Raw genomic sequence first — 22,091 nt, 5'->3', positions numbered from 1 at the left:
ATCAGATATGGTGATGACGTAGCCAATGACAATGACGATGAGAATTGATTAGGTATGACAGTGGCAATGACTGAGAATAATGGGAATGTAGGTTTATGGCGATGGAGATGGCAACAAGTATGCGAGATAATTACAGTCACGATAACGATAATAACAATGGCTACATCTGTGATGATGATTACGTCTGAAGATGACGATTAGTGACATATGATCATGTCCGCGGTGTCTATGACAGTGACTACGAATATGGCGACGATAAATACGACCATGTCGACGATGTCAGTAACTATACATACATGGTAATAGCAATGGTGATATCTATCTACGACGACGAGCACACTTGTCCATTTTTCACATAACTTGCACGTTTGCATATTTTCTACACCAATGTCCATATGTTTTTACATGCATATAAATTTATAAATCATTCACAGATTATCAATAAATATAAGATTTATGCACGAAATGAAAACCTATACAGGTTTCAGATACTGTGACCCATCCCAATGTGCCGTCCATCTGCAACTCAATTCGACAAGGTAAAAAAATGACTAAACATAGATAAAATGAAGCCCTCCCTACCTTCGAGCCTTTTTCCTGTACGCGGGTCCTCAAGGTACAGCACGTCACGTTTCACGGAGGAATTTACGTCTCGCTAGCACAGCCTTGTGCGACACGATCGCATTCCATCCATCTTCGTTCGCAAGGTGGATTCCCCCTGATCGTTCGTGTACGATCTTCATTTGCGTTATCACATGCAACGTGCGTCGACGCGACGGCTCGCTCGACTAGACCCGTTCCTCTTCATCTACGAATCGGATTATACGCGTCTCTTACGCGCGTGCCTCGAGCCTCACGACAAATGGTTTGCAAATAAAGTGTCGGACGCACGTAGGTGCAGCGACAAGGCTGCGTTAACCAAACATGCGGCGAATCGAACATAGGGTTCTTACGACTAACCGGCGTTGCGTGCGCTGGAATAATATACGCGTCACCGCGCCAATAGAATCTTGTACGACGGTTGCGTTTAGCGTTTAGGTGTTCCACACGATAAGACTCGGATGAACGCGACACGGTGTTGGCGTAATTGCTATTTACTAGAAGTTATGGCTATGGTATGGTAAAGGGCGAGCTAAGGCTGGGAGTTCCAGAGAATTAGGTGACCTAATTAAGATGAGAAGACACTCTGATAATCGACCAAAATAGGTGCCAAATTTGAAGACAATAGGATTTTCAGATTTTCTTTTTTTCTAATTTCGAAAGATGATCCATTTTTTTAAGTACCAAGCTCCGGTCTCCTGTGACGCCACTAGTTCTCATGCTCACCGTGCGCTGGACCGGTTTACCTGTTGAACCCTGTGCTAAAGAGAGAAGACCTATTGAAACAGCGTCTGACAATCTGTACTTTTCGAAGGAATAGAAAATTCATTTATTTCAACGACATTCGAGCACTGTGAAATCTCCAACAAGCTATAGAAGAGGGCATAGAATCTGGCCAACGTGCCAAGATAAACCAGAGGTTAGTGTCTATCTTCCCCCGTGCCAGACCCTCTATCACCACATAACTACATGACGGAATTTATTGAACATTAAGAAATTGTAGAAAGTAAAAACAAGGTACTCGAAAATCTCTCACGTGCCAAGTTTGTAACGCAATCCCACCTAACTGCCATCCCTGCTGGAAAACATAACCATCGAGTGGAACTATTCTTAGGAATTAACATAATAAGTAGTAAAACAATAGGACCAATATAAATTTTCCAGCAGAAGCTTTTAAATATATTTCTGTATCGATAACTGAATATTCAAAAACCGAAATAATTAAATCTAGAGGGTTGCATATAAAATTTGGAAATTTTTGTTCACCTTACTATATATACACACATTTTTACCGTTGCGTTTCTTGATTTTCATCCCTTTTATGAAAGAAGATACTAGACAAAAAAATCAAATAGGAACATCGTCCTCGAAATATACTTCCATTAATTTTACATGAATGTAGTCATACTACACACTGTCTGGTGGTTCCTTTGAAGACTGTCTCGACGGATGATAGCCTACGTACCTACAGTTTTATTAATGGCGAAACAGATTTAGCGTCGGAGTTTAAATTCTGATAAATTATATTGCAGACGAGCGTTGAAGTTGCTTTTTATTTTCGTTTACACCCTGTACTGTCAATTGTCGTCTATACTTTGTCTATATTTCTACATGCTAACGAGAATGCTAATAAGAATCAATAGAAGCTAACTGTTGATTCTCTTTAGCACTCGAGGGACGTGACACCTTAGCGACCATCAGGCTACTCACATGTCGATGCGACTCTCGGAGGTAGGATTACCTTCTCTAACGTTCTCAGAACGTAAGAAAGGAGTACACAAGAGCCAGACCAAATCCATGAAGCAATATATTACTCCAATGCTTCCACAGATAAAAGAGCGTGTTTATTCTTATGATTCGGGGACGGTACCCTACCCACGAGCAAAGGAGAATCCACTGCTCCGGCGAATCCAGAAATTCGCTGAACGTTTTCTCGCATAACTCGGCAGGCGTTTCGTTTTTCGTGGTAGCCGTCTAGGCGCGCGTCACTGACGGAATTAGATCTGGCCGCGACTTTCTCGCCAGATTGTACAAGATTTTCCTATCCGGATACTCTCGGCATCTTATGCAGCGCCAGTTGACGAGTGGCACCTGCAACATTTGCACACTGTTGCAAAAGCCGCGCGGCATGCGAATGTGCATGCCGCGCGCACACGGATTAGGGCAACCCATAGGTATGCCGCACGAAGATAGCAAGCAGCCAGTGCTGTACCGTGAAATGGAGCGAATGGAAACGATACTTCGAAATATTATGCTTTTAATATTAAAGTTTATCTACTTCTAACTTCCGAGGTCAGCCAATGATTAATAATTATTAAGATAGAGAATTAGTTGTATCATAAAAGCTACATAAACGTTTCGAAGAATCTTGTTTATATGTTAAGTACACATTGCTAGAGTTTGGATAATCTGTTAATCATTTAAGTGCGAGTTTATATTTTTAATAAAAAGTGATATTTTCTGATATTTTAATTTACATATTTCGACAAAGTATCGATTCGTTTAGGACCATTCTGGATTTAAAAGACCAAAGAATTTTTTCAATTAAGTGACACACTAATTAAATCTCACAGATCACTTATATATTTCGCTTTCCCTTAAAACGAAGAAAAACAAAACTTGAATCTTATTGCAACGTAAGCATTTAATTGGCGCGTCTCCTCTGACTTGCTTGCTGTCCCCTTGGTATTCGAATAGTTGCTTCTAAGGTAGAAACCGATATAATTAATTACGACGCGATCGTATCTCGTGCCATTATTTTGTTGTTGCCGGTCAGCAGGTGCAAATTACGGACCTTTTCGATTCTGCTAATCGTTCCACACCAGTGAACGTGGGCTGTACATTGAACATTTTGTCGTACAACGCGAGTTGTGTATACTCAATTAAATCGAAACATTAAAACCCAGCATAAAACAGGGACATAATTAATAAGTAATCCTCGAAAACCTTAATCTGATCATTACTTTCTGTTCATTGCACATTAGACAATAATTGGAAACATAGCTGTTTACTGAAAACAGAAATATTTAAATGTTCTTCTTCATTTATCTCAATTTCAATATAATCAGCGTCAATGTAATTTTCGATAGCATGAGTTGTTGCAATGGATAAGCGGTTTCATTTATGTAGTAGTTTATCAAGCTTCTCTAATGACGTTGTTACGATAATTTGCACGCGTAATATGACTTTGATCTAATCGATAAATGCTAAACAAAGTAGCATAATTTATAATGTTTGTAACCTCGTGGAACGGTACTTCCTAATCTTGAAATGAACCTCTCTAGAGTTTTTGCTAATGGAATTTTATTTCAAATATGACACCTCGTCACATGAATTATTAGAAATAATACTTCGAGGAAATTGTTAGGAAGTGTCATACGTAAAGTTTTATTAATAAAGTTAAACATCATTCCTAATATTTTATAAATAAAATGAAGCATTTTACCGCGGCTTTGGTGCACGAATATTCAGCATTTGTTGCTTCACGGTTCGTTTCGTTTACCGCGACTTCGTAGAAAGTAGAAAAGTATAAAAACACCAGGAACAAGAATGCTCCAGCGATCCGTACAATTGTAACGTCGCGACGCCTTCGGCATTATAGTCACGCAACGTTAGTTACTTTGTGCATTGCAAACAGACGAGCGAGAACCTCGGTAATTTACGCGGCACGCACGTAACGCCGCATTGAAAATTGAATGCTGCCGAGAAACGTGAAAGAAAACGCCCGACAACGATGACTAAACAAAAATGAGTCAAAAGGTCAGGGGACTGTCGAAGAAAAAGATGCATACGTACACTCATGTAACGAGGAACGTGACATAGCACGTGCATTTCTGCATAAATTTACTAGTTTTTCGATAAAAATCATAAAAATTATTTGTCAGTAAAAATTATTCAATAAACGAATATTATTCGCAGAAGGGAGAGAAATGATTGAGTCGTTTGGGATAGTCAGGTTCGAACCACTATTACGCTAACATCTTAACAACATGTAGATGTATCGTACAACTTTAAGATGAAATCTATGAATTTTAAAGTTTACGCAACAATTTAATACATTTGCATCGAACTTCTATTTTTTTTTTTAAGCTTGCAAAATTGGTAAAATTCTGGTAATTGTATTGCGCGTTGTTACAAATAAAACAGCAATAATGAATATAAATTATGCGTGCGTTTCGTATAAAATTTATAAATCCAACGTAATTCAATTTCAATTAATTAAAGATGTGTAGTATGATCGTTACGAATGAAATGTTATTAAATACAATTAAAAATATTACAAGAGAGGACTACCTAATATGTCAAAAAATACTCCAATTAAATCAACGAATTATTACAGTTGGTAAAGTAACAATTTTTTCTATGTGCAATTTGCAGAAGTTCACGCGCGTTGAACGGCCGCAGACACGTGCATGTACAACATACCAAGCAACGCTCGAGCGCAAATAGTGGTTTGACATCGTGTTACGTAAGTGATTTTTAAACGATAACAGATACGTCAGCTCTCGACTTTGTATTAGCTTGTGACAATCAGTCAGGAAAATGGCTGGCTCGTTCGCACGTAATACTCGAGCCAACCACCGAATGGTTTCACGTAAAAAGTTAATAACTATAGATCGTCGTCCCTGAAAATTATTCCATACCATTTGCGTTTTATTAGAAAGTAAATTCCTGAAGATCCCCTTAGAAAACCACCCCTTACTATTAGTAAATTAGCACGATTCCTACGAGCCAAGAATTTTAATCTTAGCATGTTTCTCAACAGATACTGCACTGCTAAACAAATATTGACTACTTCAACAAACCCACTCATGCATCAACGTTAAAGATTCGGCATAAAAGTCTCAGTCGTCAAATATGCAATGCTTTTTCATCGATGCATTCCATCATCGAGTAGTTCTTAAACATCCTCTAATTGTTCTAAAACTATGCATTTCCTGTGGATTCTTCATAGTCGACGCCGGTTTCTTCTGGAGTATTATTTAACGCATTACTGCTACGCCATGCATATATGCATGACGCTAATGCTCGGTTACCGCGGCGTCATTTTTTAAAGCGATGATATTCAAATGTGGCTGTGTAGAAAACCGATGAGTGCTCCAAGACGCGACTACCGGTCACTTTTGACATTCTTAGGCAGCTGGATTCTTCGCGCGAAAAGAAGGAGAAATAAAAAAGTATGGGAAAATTTAGTTTTGAAAATACGCGTGTGGTTTGTCGCCTTCGTATGCGATCGTGCAACGTTAATTACAAGAAAACGGAAAATAATTGCATCCACGAATGACAAACGTCCGTTGCAATATCCACGAAAATGAATTTTATTAAAATGTATGCCTGCGATAAAGAATTTCAAACGCGATTTCTTCTCAAACAACTTCCTTACGTTCAATCAATCACCATTAACAAACAAGAAATTTTTTTTGTTTTTTCATACCACAAATTATTTCATCGTCTCTCCCTAGTTTTGCTTGATAAGACAAATTCTATTAAATTATTGCATATTGATTCCCGTTAGACGTACACACATATTCCAAGTTTATCTTTTGTCCACCGCTGTGTATCGTTACCAATAAATTGGAAAATATTGCGGTTTAAATGAAACAAAAACGAAATCAGGAGACTGTTAACAAACCCCCACCGTTCCACAAAAATAAACGAAAGTTATCCTTTGTGCTTCTGAGTAATATTCAAATTAAAAACTTAATAAGTGAGCAGCTCTTGGGGGCGCCCCATATGAGGATCTGCAACTGAAGCTTCATTAATTTCGCGAACGACCGCCTCCAACTCATGGTTGCCCATCAACCGCTCGGGATGATGAAGACCCCGCGAAGTGTTTCAGTCTCGATAAAGAAAAATGTGAGCTCAAGAGGGGTGAATGTTTAATTGCTTCGTTCTGGGTAACGGAAACGGTAACCTTGCACCTAGAAATCGCACAAGAAAGCGATGTTTAATGGAAACGTCATGCTGGCCAGCATGTAACAGGATCAATCTGCCAGGTTGATGCGTCAGACGTGCAAGTGGGCAAAAAATCACTCGGCCCTTCGCGCCCCCCCCCCCCTCCCCCAAAAAAAGAAGAATTTTAACATCACCATATACCAAGAGCAGAATTACCGGTCATCCTTAAGCCAGCTTCAAGGGAATGTGATCGAACTCGTTAGGCAACTGTTCCCTTTGTACTCGAATTTACGTCCAGATGATCACCTTTTTGATGGATTTAATTTTTTGTGTCGTCTGCGCATTCAGATTAACCAATACTCTTGTCGAAGCCAGGTTCGAGTAAGCTAGAGTCCATGAAATATTTTACCATAACGTTTTAGGAAAACTAGTTCACCTGTACACTAATCCGTATAAAATTTTCTTCAATAAAATCGGATATTCGAAAAATATCTTGCACCGTCGATCGAAGTTTATTTGCAGCCCATTCGTCGAGATAAAAATTCTCCTCGGTTGATTATTGATTCGCATTACGCATGAATTATAGTATGTCAATAATAGTCAACTGATTTCTAGTTATATCCATAAACATGAAACAGCGCAATAACGAGACAAGGTATTCACTGCCAACAGTTCATCACTGTTCTCAATGAAAAATGTCTTACGCTTGTAACGTATTTGTTAACGGCTATCGAGTATTTCTAGAAAATTAGCATTTTAATGATGCATGCAGTCCTGCTGAAGAAAGGTGAAAACTTTCAGCATTTTGAAAGGATGCGTCGTAGAACGAGCATTGTAAGGATGATAAGAGAAACGATTACTAATATCTAATAATTACATATTGAACGTATGGTACAGAGATGTCTCGACAGGTTTACATAACTTATTAACAGGTGAAACAGTAAATGTGTCGCGTGAACACGACAACTTTGCAACGTGACATTAGATAACATTGCGAGCAAGCTTGTTCTGTTTATACAGCACTGCAAACAAATTTAAAGTAGCCTGGAATTTCGTAACGCACAGAGTAGGATATGCTTAGGAACTGCTTCGGTGTACGACGAGCATGTAAACTAATGGCGCCACTAATTGGCGGGTCCTGATTTTGGAGTTCCTGTTAACAAAACTATTGATTTCTAATTTCACGTTATTTTAAATACATCTTGAGTTACACCAGTCTGATAAGAAAGCAATAAAAATTATTGGAGCAAAAAAGAAAAATTGATTCCGAGATACGATAACGTATATTTTCCAATAATAATATTTTCCATAACGATGTTAAATACTTTTAGTCGTTCGTATTCGAAGAAATTCTCGGAGTACAAAGGGTTAATGAAGATATTAAAGGAGAAAAAAAATAAGAGCAATTCCAGGCAAGCCATCCATCTATTTCCATTGCTTGAAAATGCATCGATAGTAAATGGCATGCCGCGGAGAGGCGTTATTACGGCCTCCAATTAGGACACCATCGGACATTAATCGAGTACCACAGAAGATTAAGCACACAACCCGCACGAAAGAAGATTACCATTTCTTTCGTCGTGGCTACTGTATCGTACGATCTTTAACGTGAACCACGTTATTGCTGCTCCTCGCCGTGATTGCAATTACGTCAATTATTTTTCGTACTTACGAAAGAACAAAAATCTGTTAAAAATGATCCAATTTAATACCGTTACGTCCCATTATTCCCGATCACATTTCTTTTATGAAACTTACAACTCGTTTAAGACAAATAATCGCCTAATTGGTCATGCTTGGTTATACTTTTGTAATACATGTTTTCTTTTATCAAACTCGCAACACTTTTAAATCAAACAACTACTTTGCCATTCGTATGTACTAGCGTCGTAATAGATATTTTTATTTATAATAATACACATGTATTACTTTTATAATAAATAGAACGTAGTAGAAAATATTTTTGTTCATACTCAATTCATTCCTTTTTGTACAATATCGTTCAGTGTAGTACTTCTTTTCGTATTCGACTAAATACTTTTTGAACGACGAGGTCGTAATAAACGGTCAACGCGACGCGATTTGTGTTAATGAATTTTTAAATGTTTGTCGACTTCAAAATTTGTATGATAGCCACGTATTTTTAAACGATACAATACAAACTCGATGAACGTAGAAATAATGGATTGTAAACTCCACAGCGGGGTTTCGTGAAACGCGCTTGATGGGCGGAGAAGAAGCTCGTACGAGCAAATTGCAAGAAAAAAAAGCAATGAAACAACAATCCCCCATCAATGGTTTCAGCTTTTGCCTACGTAAAGTAATTTTTGGTAATTAAGCAACTTCACTTCCTGAACGATCGAACAAATAATGCCGATTCCTGTCAGATTACTCTCTTTTGGACGCAATTATTTTCGATATGAATCATGTCTGCGAAAACTCCTTGGTGTAGGTAATACTGATTAAGAATAATGATCAAGATGATAAGCTCCGAAGACCAAAAGGGTATTCGTTATTGTAAAGTACAGAATATATAGTGATGGCTAATATTTGCTAAGATATTTATAAATAACACTTTTTAAATTATTAGAATATTAATGATATCACAGACGGTAGACTTAATAAAATGTACATTTCTATTAAACAGAATATACGTTCCAACATCATACAACGAAAAATGTATAAACTGAATTATGGTCAGGTGTATGTACAGTGGAATAATAAATAAAGTACTGTAGTGTCCGAAAATTAATACTGTAGATTCGCTGTAAAATATGTTAATAGTATTCGACACGGATGAAGCCGCGGGGTACAACTAGTATGTAATAATTTCTTTGCTGGTTTTTGCACTCATAGGTTGAAATTTGTTACCAAGATGGTAGTCAAGGTGAACGGAATGTCGATTAATTAAAGTAAGACGACAAGCTTGCAGGGGCCGGTCCGGGATAAAAAGCCGTGCAATTAACGTTCGCCGCGAAGAGAAAATGAAAATACGCGATAAATCGTCGACGGACACCTGTCGCGCAGCAAACAAGTTCTCGTCTTTGCTTACGCCAATTTGGAATTTTAACCGATATCTATTTGTCGTACACTCCCATCGAGTGGCTTCATTTTCTCCATTTCGACGCAATTTGAAAGCAGAGGTAGGCAACATTCTATACGGATGAAGATAAAAGAACAGGTGGCGAATAAAATGCCTGCGTGGTCGTTGCATTGGCAACACTATTAGCAATACATTATCATTTTGCATACTTTGTACGTCATTACGACTATTTATGGATGCATAAATAAAATATCTCAAAATCCTCAATATTTTTGATATATAAATTGAATGAAACAGACTATGTACTATTTTCGAAATAAAGATCTTCGCTTCATACTAAAGTGAATTAGAATCGGTAATTTCAGCTTCGGAGTTGTTTATTGGAATTCGCTGTATTAATTAAAAAATATTAATATACGTTCCGAAACTTTGTAATTATATATACTCCGTTTCTTGCGCCATAATATTATTTACGTTCAACATTGAAAAGTAAATGAGATACATATTAAGATAAACAATTTGAATGTATTTTCTGCAGATGCGAAGTCCGCCCATCACCGACGAAAACCAGTTACGAGGCCAACAGAGCGATGTCGGTTCGCAATTTCGAGAGCGATACTCCGCCAAACAACAGGTTTAATTGCACGTTGCATACTTTGTGCGCTGAAAATTTTTAATACTTATCACGTCCTGGGGCCGCTCCCGGACCTTTATCTGGATATTCGATCGAGACAGTGAAACGTTAACGAAGCTGAGCATCATCGCCATTACGTTGACAGTATAATTGGCAACCACGGGACCGATGGAGGGTTTGCATTTTAACGTGTTAAAATGCTCTTTCGAAGGCCAACGACCGATTATTAAATTAATTCCATTCTATTCTTCTATTAAATTCTATTAAGTTACGCACAGTGCGAAAGAAGGATGCTCCAAAATGGCCATATTTGGAACTACATACTTGGAAACGAAAAAATCATGCAGGACCATTTATGGGGTTAGTCGCAGTCAGGAAAATGGAAACGGACAGTTTCTTGTGTGTGTTTTTTTTTTAAGGTGTTAAATAATAATTTTTATTAATGAAATGTAAATATATTACAAAGTATGTCTTTCGTTCAGGGACCCGCTAGACTAATCTATTTTCGAAATCTACCTTTGTTTTTGTTTTCAGGTAAACCAGTGTAGAGAATCTTGCTCACCGCAAACCTATGTTTTTAAATCATCGTCTACGTCATCGGCTTTTATGACGATATAAATTAAACGTTTCTTACAACAAAAAATGTTTTTTAGTTCTTTAAAACATGCTTTATAATATACTTAATTGTTATTTACGCAAATTATTATTTAATAACTAAAAAAAAAAAAGAAAAAAAAACGGAAAGAAATGTCGTTTTTCCTCTTCCTGACTGCGACCAACCCCTTAACGCGTTGAGTGGCAATCATCGGTGACTGACACTGAACTTTCCGTTTAGGATGCCATCAGTCACCGGTGACTGACGCGGCACTCAACGCGTTAAATGGTCCTGCATGATTTTTTCGTTTCCAAGTATTTTCCTATTGATCTATAACAGATTATAATAGACACACATGAATTACGTAAAAAATTGTTGACTCTTTTCCATGTAGATCGGCGTAATTCTGCGCGCTGGCATGAACCCGGTCACGTTTTATAGTCCATCGTAATTATAGGTCTGCAACAGTAAGTTATGCACGAAACTTCTGAACAGGCAAGTAATTGAAAGCAGCTGTAATAGGGGTAACGTTTACCGGCGAGTGAACCCAGATATGGCGCCGTGTTCTTCGTGTAATGAGCTCACGGTCATTACCATGCATCGCAAACGTACACGACGATGATCGACGCACCGATGATAAACGCAGATAACGATGAGATGCGGCTTCGTTAACTCTTATCAATCGTTTACAATGTACCAGCACCGCTTCCGTCATTTCAATCGAAGATCAGATAACTCGCGAAGCGTCTACGCGAGCTTCGCGACGTGCGAATTTACGAATTAGTTCTTAAGATTGCTGCTTCTTTCTTAAAAATCGTACCTTTCTTTCTTAAGAGATTATTTCTGTCTAGAACTTTTAAACAAACTATTTTCGACGGTTATTTTCTTAAACGGTAGATGATTTAAAGTATATCTGCCAAAGGATTTTGAGCTTGGAAAATTGATGAAGTTAGAAACATTCCAACGTACGAGGTGTCTCGTAGTTCAAATCGCTTGTAGGCTTCTTCGAACCAAGCCATATAAGACAAAAACAATTTTAATCGGTTCATTGGCACCGGAAATAACGGAGTGCTCTTTATGGAGGCCAATGCTTAAGCGAGTGTGATGGATGGGTCTCAGTATGAGCTACTATATTTGCACTAAGTGATCGATATCGTTAGGGAAGTTTTCAGTAGGTCTCATCGAAGCAATCCATATGATACTTCTAAGCAAAGGTTTTACATTAGAACCTCTGTCGCGTGTTCCGTCAACGAACATTTAGGACATACTAAATACATACATCGACTTTACTCATTATCCCTTATTCGAGGAAAATTTCGCTCATCTCCGGCCATGTTCACATATAATCGTGCGTCGATGAAAAGCATTTCGTCCCGTGGGGAAAATTATACGCCATTTCCATAGTAAGTGTACGCGATCGCCGATCTCGTTGCAGCCCATTATATGTGCAAGGCCTAAAAATGCACGCTGAGGCGAGCGATTAACGGCCCGAAGCCGGCTCTTACCAGCGGTTACATTGTTACAAATGTCAGGCTCTCCGGCCTCTCATGCATGTCGATCTCGGCCGAAGAATGCACGACCTTGTGGCGAAGTGCAGCGGTTCTCTTGACAGTCAACATGCACATGCACCCAGGGGCGGATACGCGAGACTTTTCTTAGGAGGGAGATCACGAATCATACACGAACCGATGCCTAAATATTCTTTTACACGATTCGAAATTTAATTATAAAATGTATTTATTATTATTATGGCTTGGCTTGGTTTAGTAACCCTTTGTCTCACTCCGAGAAATAGACTTAGAGAAACGTTTCTATTAGTTGAAGACAACTAATAAGCAACAGGATCAAACCACTACGAGATCTCAGGAAAAACGTCTTTTAAGTTCTCAAAATATAAATGTAAATAAATCTTAAGATAGAGAGGTAAGTACCCCGCGTCTAGATTCGCCCCTGCATGCATCTGCGCCATGTATCCTTTTGCGGTGCACGAGCGAACGTTGCACGATGTCGAATTGCTTGCACTTGGGATTTCTTGGCTAATTGTTCTACGTGAAACAAACGACGCGTTATCTTTACAGCTGTTTTTCTAGATACTATTGTTGCTCGCGAATTATCGCTTCTTCCGCGTTCTATTCTGCTATTCCGCGCAGAATATTACCCAGAAAATTTCTTTAAAGATAAAGTATTAATTAGTCTTTGGGAGTCGACTTGGAAATCACTGGAGTAAGTGTTCTACTAGCCCCAATCGTCATGATTCACCTTCGAGTTCAGAAAACTGGTACCATCGTAATTAAATATCACGAAACGTTGAAGGCTATAATAAATTAAACGTGTCTCACTCGCGACAATAAGAAAAAACAGAAGAAGAAGAAAATGAATGACGGCACGAAAAATAGCATCGACCTCGCGCGTTGGACGGCATGTAATGCACATCCATGCATACATTTCCAGCTGCAGCATGGCAGCGCATATGTGGCCCGCTAATGTTGGTATACGTTAAGAAAGATTAATAACGCATCGCTACTGGAAGACACGCTTTCAAACGATCACGATTGGTGTCCCTTAAGTGTGAACAGCAGCGTTAACGATAACACTTCGCCTCTATATAAGATCATTTTCATTGATGCCCAGTCTGAACGTTGATATACGAGCTGCACGCATTCTTATTTCAGAGGTGTGCACAAGTGTCGCGTTCTCTTGATATTTATTACATGCTAACGAAGAGTCAGAAGCTAAAGTTGCGTTCGATCCTCATATTTAAGTAAAAAATACGAGGATCGAACGCAACTTTAGCTTCTGACTCTATATATCAGATATATATATCGCGAATCGATGTTTCATAAATTAATCATGAAATTTCAAAAAGAAGATTATGCGGGGCAGGTTCTTAGGCCGCCGTTTCAATGGCATTGAAGTCACTGCGTGTAATCATCTCGCGAGAAATTCGAGACCATTATTGTACGGGTTTGGTCGAAAGATTTTTAAAGCAACGATGTTCTTCAAAATATTTTATTTAATATTTCAAGAAAAATATTTTACTTGATATTTTACTTGAATATATATATATCGCGAATCGATGTTTCATGACTTATTCATGAAATTTCGAAAAGCAGAATATTCTGTATTTTGCGGTAATTATACTCTGCGATGCGATGCTCGAATATACTGCATTTTGCAGTATTGTGTTTTATTTTGCCAGTTAAAAAAAATGCAGCGTTACCTGCATACGTGTTACCACATTTAGAAAACGAAAACATACATTAATTTAAATTTCCGTTGCTCATCTGTCTATATAAAAATAAGAATTTGCATAAACAACCACACTTATTACCCCTAACTCGCGCATGTTTGCTCAAAAACAAAATAATGAAGGCCTCCTTAAAACCTTCTCCAATTTAAATTCCACTCTGTACCGAACGAATAACTCACCGAGAGTTGTTCATCTTCGCTTATTCATGATTCTAGATTTGTTATCGGAATGAGAGAGAGTTTTGTCCGTCTCCGATGAGGAATGGCCGGCGCAGGGGGACACTTTCTTTGCGAGTAACATCGTGTACGTCGCCGCGAGTGTTCGGCATCGATCATCGAATTTTTCCATTCACCGTACGAGCACGGAACAAAACCTTGAAGACGCTTCCGGCGTCGTGGCGGCATCGCTTCTGCAACCTCTTCTCCGGGTGCATTAGTCGCGGTAATGCTCGGCGATAATTAAGGTATAACATGTGTACACTGGCGTCACGGGCCCATTATTATTTGCGCGAGGTTGCGACTTACGGCCACCGCATAGCTGGGGACGATGTTTCTTGCCGGCACGACATTTTTCTTTCCACCGGCTATCATTAATCTCTGCCCCGAGCGACTAGGTGTGGACGTTTCCCATTCAGTTTACCCGGTCTGGGCCTGCATACGAATTACGCATTAATATACAGCACCGTGGAAAAGTCATGTACCACTTACTACGGTGTATTACATCTTTTACATTTTCAACTGAAGACAATGTACAAATTTACGAATGTACAATGTACTTTTGTACGAATGTACAAAATTTGTTTAGTTAACACGAAATGAGTAACCTCGATTCTTTTGGAATGAAACTAGACATTTTTGCATGCATTAAGAGATGCACTTTTATATCCACTTTAGAAAAGTATGAAAGGTCCCAACAAAATTCATTAAAAATTTATTAGTTTTAAAGTTCTGAATTTTTCTGTAGCGGAGAAAGAATGTATAGTCAAAACATGCGCATCGTGAAATACGAAGTCTTTACACTACTCAGTTTCCAAGTTAAAAATTCCTTAAGCAGGCCCCTTAATCCCGCCTGGGGCTCCTCAATCCCCAGTCAACGATCGCATATCTCACGAGCATAATTTCCAACCGACTGAACGGAGCGCCATAGCGGCGTGTTTTCAGCAACAGTGTAACCACTTGGATCGAGTCGAGGTCGTTAATCGTCTACCTGTTCGCCGTACGCTAGCAGGAATGCGACTTTCCACGTCTAAAAGTATCCAACTGAGCGAACAGGCTCTATTCTCGACGTGCGCATTTATCCTCAAAGAGTGTTCGCACGTGTGAAACACGACGTCTGCATCGTAATTACTAGTCCACGATCATAACCTGGATTAACAACGTTACGCCAACAAAACAGTTCCCCGTCGCGATAACGATTGACTAATCTCTACTCTTAATAAAAAGCGCGCTGCGCAATCTTTGATCTTGTTCGCGAATTCTCGGTCATTTCTTACAGACGACCCAGAGGACTGGTTAGGTATGTAAATGACGTTTCGAATGGAATGTTTAACGGCTGTTTCGAGAAAACCACGAATACATAGATCAATTTATGGATCACTTACAATTAAGACTTTCGAATACTTTTCGATTATTATTGAATGTATCTTGTAAACGAATAACTTTAGAAACTGTTGTACAATATAGTAGAGGTCTCGAGGAATAGCCATGAATTTTTTCTGAATTTTTGGAAGCTTATGGCCGTGAATTAATTAGACCTAATGGAGACACGCCAGGATGGCTGACGGAAGAAGAGGAAATATGACCGCAATTACTGCGAACACTTCAATCATTGCGTTATAACGGTTCTTTGAATTAAATGTACAGCTTCGATGATTACTCTGATTTGACGTGTATAGAGTATTTATTGCTCGCACACCTTTTATACGTAATGGTTTATTTAATTTACAAATGCGAATAAAATGAATCGATCGTCTTTGAAATTTCACACGTTCTCCTTATTTGAATATCATCCTAAGAGTCAGGCATAGACAAACACTTTTCATCATTTTTAAGATACTTTTCGAACAATGTTATAAAAGAATGTTACACAATGCCTTCAAATCCTCCAAAGCGATGATTTTAACTAAAATAATTTTTTAAATAATTTTTAACGTGAATATCTCGCGTCCACGAGCAATAAACGGATAAGTGGCTGGTGAAATTGCAGCTCATTAAGAGCTCTGCAAGACCAGGTAACGTGATCGAGATGATACGGGCACCGAGGCGCCAGCAGGAGGCAATGTAACGACGAACGAACCCAAGCCAGTTTAAACGATTTATAATGATCGACTCGTTCGAACAGTAGCCAAGTAAGCAGACTACTTAACAAATCACGCATCCACCTTTTCACGCCTACTTGACCGCCACACCTCCGCAAAATTGATCTGACGTCGAACAAAGGGGATGCCAGAGGGTGACTTGTAACAAAATTTTTGTGCCGAGGTTCCCCTTCCTCAAACGATACTCATAAAAAAATATAGTATCATTAAAAAAAATAAAAAAAAAAAAAAAATTCCAAAACTCAAAGTATCGTAAAAGAAATAATTACAGTGAATTATGTTTATCAATGTTATTGCACAAAGTCTGTGTGATACAGTGTATGTTTGCAACAGGTTTACTGCAATAAAAACGTCAAGTACACCGAATTAAAATAGACCATTTAATTCGATTAAATCATCCCGCGTCCTACAGAGAAATTCCTGTCGTCAAAGATGGTTTAAACCGTAATTTTCACCTGCAATGGAATTTAAAATAAAGATACGAAACCTTGCAGTAGGAAATAATTCTCGCAATTAATTTCGCTGTCACCGGTCGAAACGAGATGCTGCGAGCAAAGCGACACGCACGCATTTTGAATAAGATTGGCAGGCTTCCATTGGACGCATTTAGTGGTTGTCGGCAACTCGACAGAAGATCGTAATAACGGCTACATAATAACTGCAAAAATATCCTCTAATTATTCCTGGCTGGCAATGGGAGAATGTCCATTACAGCTGGTATTCCGCGCGGATGCAACAATGAGACTTAGCTATACTTTGTACGTTGGATTCTAATTCGGACGGGCGGCAAGCCGACGCGGTGGAGCGAGAATAACAGAATGATTAAGTGCACGTAGGTGCCTGGAAATTTATAACTCCCATGCGAATTCGTGTATAACCGGTGTTAGAAGTTATATAGCTGTTGGGCGAGGTGATTGCTCTCAGAGAAATAAACTGGAAATTCGTAATAGAATTTTGTCACGCCTGGCTTCGTTATTCATCAAAATTAATAACGCTCTAGCTCGAAACTCTTCAAACGTGTACAACAAATAGGATACAAAGGTTTCCATATTTTATACAAAATCACAACGGACATTTGCACCTTTTATGGACCCAGCGATACCTTAATTGTGGTTAACAAAGAAGACACGAGATTTTTGGGTAGGTATGCCTGATCGATTTAGATTACAATTAGTTTTATTAACCGGTCCAAAAATGGGCGATAATACTACTTGTGCTCCTAGCAACGTAATACAAACATAATAGCCTGACGTGTTTGCCACAGCTTACGCAATATAGACAATTTTTCACCCGTAACAATTGTCACAAAATCAAACTTCTTCGACAACTGTGCCACTAATTCGCATAAATCGTTACACTGGTCATCGAAATAGGGACACCTTGCTTTCTCCCATACACGTTCTCCTTCTGTCACTTTACGTGAAAAAAACGAGAGTAAGCAAAATAGAATATATCTAGTGAACTTACCTCGTTGCTGGTCGCAGGTTCCCATCCGCCCGAGCATCGAATTAGCACGGATCTTCGAGTGGAGGAAGTCCAACAGTGCACGACTTACACGACACCCACGACTCACCCAGGCACGGTCTCATAGAAAGCGTTTCCTTTCTACGGAACAAAGACGCTTCGTCGATGCATCACTTTCTAAAGGAATGCGTCAAACTGGCGGGAGAACTTTTACAGAAGCACCATCAACAGAACAACGTGTTCCTATTCGCGCATTTCCACTTTCTTAAACCGCGTTTCACGGGATATCTTCATGAGGATGACGGTATTGGTCTTCCGGGCGAGTTCATCTTCGAGTGAAGAGACGCCTCCGAGACTGCCGGAAGTGTCCTAGAGGATCTTCGAGCGCGACGATCGTGGAAGTCCCGACAGGCGAAAATTGACATTGTTTTCTAGGTGAATTGGAACATCACGGACCCAACGAAATTGAAATCAAGAAATTGTAATCTCGTCGGAACGGAGATACATTCTGCGTCACAGAATTTTATCACGAATAAAAGACAAAACTGACGCAATTCGTTGTTAAATTATCCTGAACGCGTTGCCGATTTCGTTGACGCTACGATTTCCACGTTTGTCAGCGAATTTCGCCGCTTCTGATAGAAAAAATAAGTATCTTCCCAATGTTGAATTGCCAGAATGAAACATACATCCTTGTCTGCTCTCCAACTCGAACGGAGTTGTTATTCTTATCTGGCAGGTTCGCGAAGGAGCTATCTTTGTTATAATAAAATTACATTTTCAAGTATATAAATAAAAATTCCCATGAAAACAGCTCTAAAAATTGCCAAAACTATTGCCCTTTCAAGTAGGTTGTAAATTTACTATGAACGAAAGGATTTTGTCCAAGACGGAGTTCCAAGGCGACTTTTTCATTTTCGGGTGATAAGCTATCGAAGCTGGAGGAAAAAATAAAAAAGTTATTTTTCTCGCTTATATTTTACCGTAACGCAAGGATATTTTTATCAGCATGAATCAGTATATTAAAATGAAACAATTACTATGTGCTTTTTAGATAATGAAAATATCGATACCCTTGCTGTGGAAACGTCAAATAATAACGTTCACGAGTGAAAAGTTATAAATAATGCACTTACCTTCCATGATGCGCCTCACAGCCTCTTCGAGATTAGCTCCTGTATCCTTTAAAATGACGTACATGAGTGGCAGCATTTCCCAAGAATACTGAAAGAGCTCCAGAAGCTTGGTACTATACTCCAGTAACAACTCCACACTGTCACCTGTAACGGAAATACAGGTGTTACTCCAATACATGGATAATAATAGTAATAAAACAATGAATTTTTTGTTGGTCTAATGTAACAAAAGAATTATATTCTGAAAATACTCGTATGTTTCATATAATTTTAAGATCAATCACACATAATAATTTTGATTTCATATTTGGTAGTTCGACAAATATTATTCCATCGCAGCCTGTATACTCGAGAATGTTTATTTGAAATTTGAAATATTATTTTCAATTTCGTTTATTCTCATACATTAATATTTACATCGCTGTATACGAATATTAAATGCCAAGGTTGCCTGCACGTAATACTCTCTTTGAAAATGTTCCAAACTGAAGTTATAACGAGAACATTGCCAGAATATGTTGTACACAATATTCACCGAAAATCCGCTGATATACGTAGTTGCATTATTAATGCGCGTAACAGTAGGTTAAAATCTATTTCATTTCCAAGTAATTTTCAGTAAGAAACTCTCGTTTTGATAATGTGTCATACGTGTTTATTCGTACATTCAATAATTTTCACGCGAGATGAAACTGAAACGGGTGCAGTCGAGAAACCAAAAATATAAATGATATCCTTTTTATTCATATTTAACGACCCATCCGTTCCGTTATCTGTAATAGAGTCGACTTTCTCATGGCTTTCTAACACCTGCTACTGTCGTTGACAGGTATCGAATTGAGAGCAACCGGTGAATTCCATTTGCCGGGAAGCGTTATCGATAGCTATCGATGTCAATCACCAGAGAAGTTACGAGAACGAACACGTAGAGTTTACGTCGTGAACTAAAAGTATCACAGGGTGAGGGAGCTAAACTGTTACAGTGCGATAATGTCTAAATTATCGTGAATACAACAAAAATCTTACAGGAAAAAGTTAGAAGATCCTTTTTTTTTCTTTTTTTAGTCCAGATGCTGAAGCCGTCTCAACACCACCGCTAATTTTTTTTAATGGAATCGCGGGATTTTGTTTGCACATTATAAAATTAGTTTATAGAAAGAATTCGCAGAAACATATTCCCTATCTGATCCTATTGCCAAGTCAACAGTCGTTACAACTGATTTTATTAAAATGTTGCACCGAATGTTCTGTAACTCCTAATTTGCCTTAATGAGAGATGAACGGGTCAATTTTACCTACATCTCTTGAGTAACAAAATAAATCACTGGAGAAAGTTTCATTAGATGTACGTCGCATATGATTTATGTATAACGGTGCACCTGCTCATTTCAGCCAAATAGCCAAAGAGTACTTGACCGAATGACTATATAAATTCCAGTGGATGAATAGGTCGTGCAATACCTATTCCTTGGCTTGCTTGTTCTGCAAATTTACATGCGCTAGATTTTCCTTCGAGGCCACCTGAAACCATTAGTTTCTTCAACAACCATTGCCAGGGTTGAAGTCAAGGGTTTCCTAAGAGAAGCTTTATAATCTTTTCAAAAAAAACACAAATGGAGTGGAGTGCGTACAATTTATGTAACTTTTATAATATAAAATATATCGTAGATATATAATAAATCGGATATATTCCACAACTAAACTCTCTTAGTTTATCTCGATATGTCTCGTTCATCGTCTTCGTTAAAAATTTCTTCGCGCTTATGTTGACGTATTTACAGTTCAGGCGAGATTGACTGGGTTAAAATCGCAGCAGTGTATCATGTAGTAGCCTTCCGGTTAAATCGCGTCCGCTTTCGCCGCAGCGGCGAAAACGCATAGTATGCCCCCGGCCTAACGGATTCAGCCGATACAGCCAATCGAACTGCCTCGCCAACTTCTGACCAACGAACTATACATGAACAGTCACAGTTTCATTAGATCCTCCTCTGAAATCTATGTGGTCTAGCGATCGCCAGTGGTTGTAGTGATCTCTTATCTCTCACTTCTTCTATTTTTTTTATTTTGAGAGTCTGAGAAAAGGCGATTACAAATAATGTACACAATTTTCAGATTCCACTTTCATTGAAAAAGAAAAAAAGAAAATAGTATTATGTATAAGTAATCAAATATTATTCCCGTCATAAGCCCGCAATAAAATGCTTTATATCTTATCACAGCTTATCAACCCAACCCCTCGCCATCACCGTTCGGTCACGAGCCATTCTAAACGCGTCAACGCGATTTTCTGGAGGTACCCGAGCACAAAGACCGAAGAATCCTCGCACCGAATGCCATCGTCATCCGTAAATCACAACCGTGCTCGATTTGCTCGCGGTACCACGTGATCCAACTCACCCCTTCGTAAAAGAGACCCTAAAAACAAACCACGCGCATACTCGAGGCAAAGTGGTGACCCGGTGTCGTGGTAAATATCGATTTTAAATAATCAGCGACAAGTCGTTGTTGGTATACCACGAATGGCGCATGTTCGCTCGCGCAAGGGGTGACGGAGGGACGCGAATCCGTAAATGCCAGGCGTCCGCGAACATGGACAAGTACAATAATTCCCTGGCCGATATGATACGATATATTAGACGTTAAGGCAACCAATGGTGGCTCGTACGCACCAGCCAGCTCCGCCTATGAAGGGGCCTTCTGAAGCGTTTTTTAAAAGGTAGGAAATATCTTTCCCTCTCTTCCTCCCTTGGCAGCCCCGTCGCACACAATCACTTTCCCCCTGTTCATTTCCCCGCGATGTCTGTCCCTCTTTCGCCACGGTGCACCTCCCTCTCTAACCACCACCCTCCCGCCGTTTTATCGAATAGACAACACGACGCGAAGAGCAGGTGCCGCCGGGACTCCCGGCGTTGGTTCCCCTCCTTTTCCCGTGTACAGGTGATCCCGGCCAACCACGTGCTCCGTACGCGCGCGTGTGCGCGTCCTCTCACCAGAGAGCGAGAGCGAGAGAGGGGAGGGAAACGCAAATGCGGGAGTGGGAGAGAAAAAGAGAGCTGGATGGAGGGGCTGCCCCCTAAACGTAGGAAGGCTGTACCGACGATGCGGAGGTGGAGAGAGAGAGAGAGAGAGAGAGAGAGAGAGAGAGAGAGAGAGAGAG

The 22,091-nt window shown here is 39.3% G+C and overlaps 1 protein-coding gene across 4 annotated transcripts in view; it reads right to left on the bottom strand.

Annotated features, from left to right (window-relative positions):
* The window catches only part of LOC128880354 (protein doublesex-like), a 97,714-nt gene that overhangs the window by 41,621 nt on the left and 34,002 nt on the right, over positions 1 to 22,091 (bottom strand). For 2 of the 4 annotated variants that reach the window (XR_008457799.1, XR_008457800.1), the window contains exons 4-5: positions 18,935 to 19,078; positions 17,802 to 18,736 (exon numbers count right to left, since the gene is read on the bottom strand). Coding sequence is in view for 2 of the 4 variants with exons in the window: in XM_054130358.1 (XP_053986333.1) it covers positions 18,935 to 19,078 (144 nt within the window). In the remaining 2 variants the exon portion in view is untranslated. The remainder of the gene's footprint in view (positions 1 to 17,801; positions 18,737 to 18,934; positions 19,079 to 22,091) is intronic. The other 2 variants (XM_054130358.1, XM_054130359.1) reach the window with 1 other exon arrangement.

Source organism: Hylaeus volcanicus, chromosome 7 (genome assembly GCF_026283585.1).
Source record: "Hylaeus volcanicus isolate JK05 chromosome 7, UHH_iyHylVolc1.0_haploid, whole genome shotgun sequence".
In the NCBI taxonomy this organism is placed as follows: Eukaryota; Metazoa; Arthropoda; class Insecta; order Hymenoptera; family Colletidae; genus Hylaeus; species Hylaeus volcanicus.
Note: the sequence above shows the minus strand (reverse complement) of the source record. Positions and strands in the feature narration are given on the sequence as shown.